This window comes from Propithecus coquereli, unplaced genomic scaffold, assembly GCF_000956105.1.
Source record: "Propithecus coquereli isolate 6110/MARCELLA unplaced genomic scaffold, Pcoq_1.0 Scaffold304, whole genome shotgun sequence".
In the NCBI taxonomy this organism is placed as follows: domain Eukaryota; kingdom Metazoa; phylum Chordata; class Mammalia; order Primates; family Indriidae; genus Propithecus; species Propithecus coquereli.
The window spans coordinates 560,614-565,843 of NW_012148664.1; the positions used below are offsets into that span (position 1 = coordinate 560,614).

General features: G+C 50.0%; 1 protein-coding gene across 1 annotated transcript in view; it reads left to right on the forward strand.

The window, feature by feature from the left end:
• Window positions 1-428: 428 nt before the first annotated feature.
• LONRF1 (LON peptidase N-terminal domain and ring finger 1) overlaps window positions 429-5,230 on the forward strand; it is a 33,181-nt gene continuing 28,379 nt past the window's right edge. Inside the window, exon 1 of the mRNA XM_012649818.1 lies at window positions 429-1,279. Within this exon, the coding sequence (XP_012505272.1) occupies window positions 494-1,279 (786 nt within the window). The 5' untranslated portion in view covers window positions 429-493. The remainder of the gene's footprint in view (window positions 1,280-5,230) is intronic.

Genomic DNA, 5,230 nt, shown 5'->3' on the forward strand with positions numbered 1-5,230 from the left:
CCAGGCGGGCCGCTCCATAGAACAGCCCCCGCCAAGCAGGGGCTAAGGGAGAGGCCACCGCAGGTGGGGGCGCCAGGCGGGGAGGCGAGAGGCGGACGAGGTTCCGGGCTCCTCCGGGCTTTGTTCCGTAACAAGCCAGGCCCTCCTTGACCGAGAAGCCAATTAAATCCCTGCTGGGGGAATCATCTGACCTCGCGTCCCCGCCAGGAGGGGCTCGGAAGGGGCGGGGCCGGGCGGTCGGCTCCGCGGGAACGCGGCCGCGGGCGGCGTGGGGGAGTCCCGGGCGCGGTGGCCAAGGCCGGCCCCGCCCCGCGCCGCCAGGCCCCGCCCCTCCAGCCCCCGCCTCCGGGGCTTCCCGAGCGCGCGCCGCCCCGCCGTGTCCGCGCGCCACGCCCCCCTGCTCACGGGCCGCGTGCGGAGCCGCGCGCCCCGGAGGCTCCGGGACCGTGGCGGCGGGCGGCGGTGGTGGCGGCGGAGCAGCCCTCCGCGGGCCATGTCTTCTCCGGCGGTGGCGAGGAGCTCGCCGGGAGGGAGTGGGGAGGTGGCCCCCAGGCCACAGAGCCGAGGCCGGTTTTGGGAAGTGGGCGGCGGCAGCGGCCACCGGCTGGAGCGCGCGGCCGCGGAGTCGGAGCGCTGGGAGCTGCTGCTCCGCCGCGGCGAGCTGCTGGCGCTGGGCGGCCACCTGAAGGGAGCGCTGGAGGCGTACGCGGCGGCGCTGCGCCGGGGGGCCCCGGTCAGGCCCGAGTGCCTCGGCACCCTGGTGGACTGCCTGGTGTTCAACTACCGGCTCCGCCACGGGCTGGGCTGGAGCGCCGCCCCAGCTGCGGGCCACGGCGGGCTCCTCAGCTGCCTGGGCTGCCGGGGATTCCTGAGCGAGCCGGTGACCGTGCCCTGTGGCCACAGCTACTGCCGCCGCTGCCTGCGGAGAGAGCTCCGCGCCCGCTGCCGCCTGTGCCGGGACCGGCTGCCGCCCGCCGCCGCCAGTGCCACTGATGCTGAGGGGACCGCCCCGCGTCCGCCGCCTCTAGCCGCCGCCATCGCCGCCTCGGACTTCAGAACCAGCGTCGTGCTCAACCACCTGGCCGAGAAGTGGTTCCCGGGCCAGCGTGAGCGGGCTCGGGCGGCCGGGCGGCTCGGGGAGCTGCTGCACCAGGGGCGCTACCGGGAGGCCCTGGCCGCCGCCTGCGAGGCGCTGCGAGCAGGTGACCGCGCCGGGATGCGGCGCGGGCCGGGTCGACCCCACCCTCCCCTCCCCGGCGGGCGGGGTACACAGAGCCTGGTGCGCCCGGGGAGGCTTCTCTGTTTCCCCGGGGCCCCTTGGCCCTCGGTGTGTTAGGTGTCGGGGTGCTCGGGGGTGTGGGAGGGGGCGGCGCCCCGGGGTGCTTCGGTCACAATGGGGATCGCCCTGGGAGCCGACTGTGACGCGGCGCGGGGAGGGGCGCACGGGCGCGGGGTTTCCTCGGCCGAGGCCTGGCGGGCGGGCGCGCGCGTCGGGCGCGGAGCGGGTGACCGGGACCCAGGCTGCCGGGGCGCGGGATGGGGTGGGAGGATGGGGTGGGAGTCCGGCGAGCCCGGGCGGCCGTTGCTTCCTGCCGCGCTCTTTCCGGTAATTGGCTCTCGGGCCGAGCCGCGGCGGGGAAACGACGGCTGGGCGGGGAGATGATCCCCAGCCGAAGCCAGGCGGGCGACGTTTACCTTCCTCTCCCCCAAAAGTCACCGGGACAATTGGAAGCCGCGGGAGGGCGGAATTGCATAAGCTGGGGGTGGGGGGCGTTGTGTAACGGGTGACGTCCGGTGGGCGTGGCGGTAGCCGGGCCGGCACTCAGCACCCAGCACCCGGGGGCCCCACAGGCTGCCAGCGTTGGGCGCGTGGCGGAGCTGCCCAGCGGTGGTCAACTCTTACCTGAAGATGCCTGAGGAGTTGGTTCCTCTTGAAAGTTTCGGCCTGCCTATTTCAAATCATACTCACTTCTTGTATACATATGTCCTTAATTTGGAATACATCTAGTTTATGGTAAAGCAGTAGGGACAGTCTCTGATCGAGAGTCTTTTTCACCCTTCTCTTTGCCTTTCCGCTCATGATCAAGTTGTGGTTAAAGGCCTTGTAGGTCTTCTGTCAGTTTTTTTCTCTTTGGGAAGCAGCTTCGGCCTCTTAAGCCAGGTTAGCACTTTCTTCAGGTGGTTTTAGGCTGTGAAACGGGGCAATGTCAGACTTCTCTTACGTAAGATGAAGAGTTATTCTTTAAATCGGTAGTGCTCTACCGGGGTATTTTACCTCCACTCTCTTAGGGGACATTATCTAGAGCAAGTCTGGCAATATCTGGAAACATTCTCGGTTGCCATCCCTCGTGGGGATGGTGCTGGTACCGACATCTAGTGGGAGAGGACAGCGATGCTGCTAAACATTCTTTGAGGCTCAGGATGGCCTCCCACAACAAAGAATTGTCAGGCTCCAAATGTCAGTAGTGTCACTGTTGATACACCTTGTGTTAAGCATATTTCAAGATTTTAGTGTCTGTATATTGGCATGAAATAATGGGGGAATAATCCCCAAGAAAATAAACAGATATCTAAAATGTTAACTGGTTTAAGTATTAGGTAAATTTATAAATTATGTAACTGAAAAAGTATCATCTTGTGGGGCTTTTACCCTAAGTGCTTAGTCATATTGAACTAGTGACAATATCTGGAGTTACTTAATACCATTAGAGGTCAAAAGCACAAACCCGACATATTTTTTGTATTCTTTCAGTATCCTTTTGAGTAGGCAGTTATAAAATAGAATGCTAGACCCAGAACAAAAAAAACTGTGTGGAATACAGAATTCTGATACAAATGACTCTGTCTCTGGAGAGTAAAGTTAAGAGAGAGGAAGCTGGACTTGGTTGCACAAACCACCTAGTAAGTGGCTCTGCTCTCGTTTTAAAAATGAGGAAGCAGAAGCCAGGCAGTTAAGTGACTTGTCCACAGTCACACACACAGCTAGCTGGTTGTACAGGCTGCACTGTATCCTCCACTTCTCCTAGATGTTGGTCTGGGGTTCATCCTGCTTTATATCTCATCCAACAAAAATGTTTAATATACATTTCCAATGAAATTTTTTTGTCCCTAGTATAAAACGGGATGAAACTAATCAACAGCACTGTTCAGTATTAACTGCTACTGATTTAGTGATTTGACCTTCTTAAATTAGATGCTTATTAAGAATTCAGGAGCTTGTCCCTGGAAGATCAGTGAGTACATTTGCTAATTAAGGTCTAACTTAACATTCTATGACCAATAATATTTTAATTAAGAGAGATTCTGGACCTTGGATAGAATATGTTATTTTTAACAGAAAAAGGCTCTGAAAGATCTACTCTTTCTCCTTTTTTCAAGTTTCATAGACTGCATATGGGAATTTTGCCCATTTAGCTACTTAATCCTACTTTTGCAGGACTAGAACCCAAGTCTCCTGACTTCCACATAATTAGCTTATTTCCCCCCATTTTTAGGTTGTTCAAAAATCATTTATTTCATACTTGAAAATGTCTGAATGGTACTGAGAATGAGTGTTTTTTTATCTTTTGAATTCTTAGTGTGAAGTAGGAGGAAAAAGATCTTAGAGCTAACCAATTATTAAATTGGTAAAGGACAGATTTTAAGTGTTTCACAATTTGTAGGCATAAATAAAAATGTTCACTAGTAGAGTCCATCTATTTGTACAGTCGTTAGGCTTTAACTTCTTTGGAGTTGGCAAGTTAGATATTTGAAATGTATTTATATAACTGCACACTTGTAGTTATTAACGATACCGTCATTGTTGATAATGAAGAAGATCATCACTATAATTTCTTTATGTAATTCTTATAATGAAACAAGTAAATACTATTAACTAGAAAAAATGATCTAGTCTGCAGTTAGCCCACACACATCCAAACTTATGCTTGCCAGCAAAGGAAGGCTTGAAAACGTTTGCCAAACTCAGAAGTTTCCCATTGAGATTACATAAGTTTCTGTTGAATTGAAATATATTTAGATAACATTTAATCCATTGATCTTTTGGTATTAACTCTAAGATGTTTCATAACTTTCTTTTTAGTATTCAAGGCTATTATATAAAAGTCTTTTCTACATTGAATCTTTATACTTGAGTCTATTGAAATGATCCCACTATGTTATGCTGTCCTCCTTTTGTTTTTAATGGTTTTTACATTGATTGACTTGCCTCCTTCCTGTGTTCACCCCTCCCACAAAAGAATCCAACAGAACAGTATAATTTCCAGTTTGAGTTGGGTTAAAAAAAATAAAGGTCATAAGGGGGAGGATATTTTATTTAAAATAGTTGCAGAAGGAAAATTTCTTCTTTAATGTTAATTATATAATCCTCAACTGTTACCCAGAATTTTCACATTTTTGATTATCATTTCATCTTCACAGAGAATCCCATGGAGTACTATTATCCTCAGAAGGAAATCGAGGCACCTAGAGATAGAGATGCAGAGTGACATAGTGATTAAAACTCTGCTTTCTGGAAGCTGAACACCTGAGTTTGAATCCTGATGCAGTCTTCTATTTACTCTCTGACCTTGGGCATGTTGTCTAACCTCTCTGTGTTTTGGTTTCCTTATCTGAAAAATGAGAATGTCTCTACTTCATAGAGTTGTTGTGAGATTCAAAACACAGTAAGTGCTTTAAATGGTGCCCGACACAGAGTAAATGCCCAGTAAATATTAATTAAAATATTTTTAAAATGTAAAAGTTGTGTTATGGCTAGAAAATGATTTAGCTGAAATTGAAATCTAAACCTTGTGGTTTTAGGTCCTGTTCTGTTCTCTACTACCTGAATAATATTACCGGAGTAAAGGTTAAATCCTGATTCTAGGTTACACATGTTAATTAGTAGTAACATTTTAGCATACATCAATAAAATACAGGTACTGCAAAGCTTTAGTTACAAAAAGATTAGTCAGATTATAGGTAAATACTGAATATATTTAAAGAAACTCTAAAGGGTTTTTACTGTCTTTAGCAAATCTAGGTTAAAATGATATTCACATTTAATCAAAAAGTAATTTCCCCTTACCTGTGGTTTCCTTTCCATGGTTTCAGTTACCACAATAAGATATTTTGAGAGAGATGACATTCACATAACTTTTATTACAGTATGTTGTTATAATTTTTCTATTTTGTTAATCTCTCACTGGGCCCAATTTATAAATAAAACTTTATCATAGGTATGTATGTATAG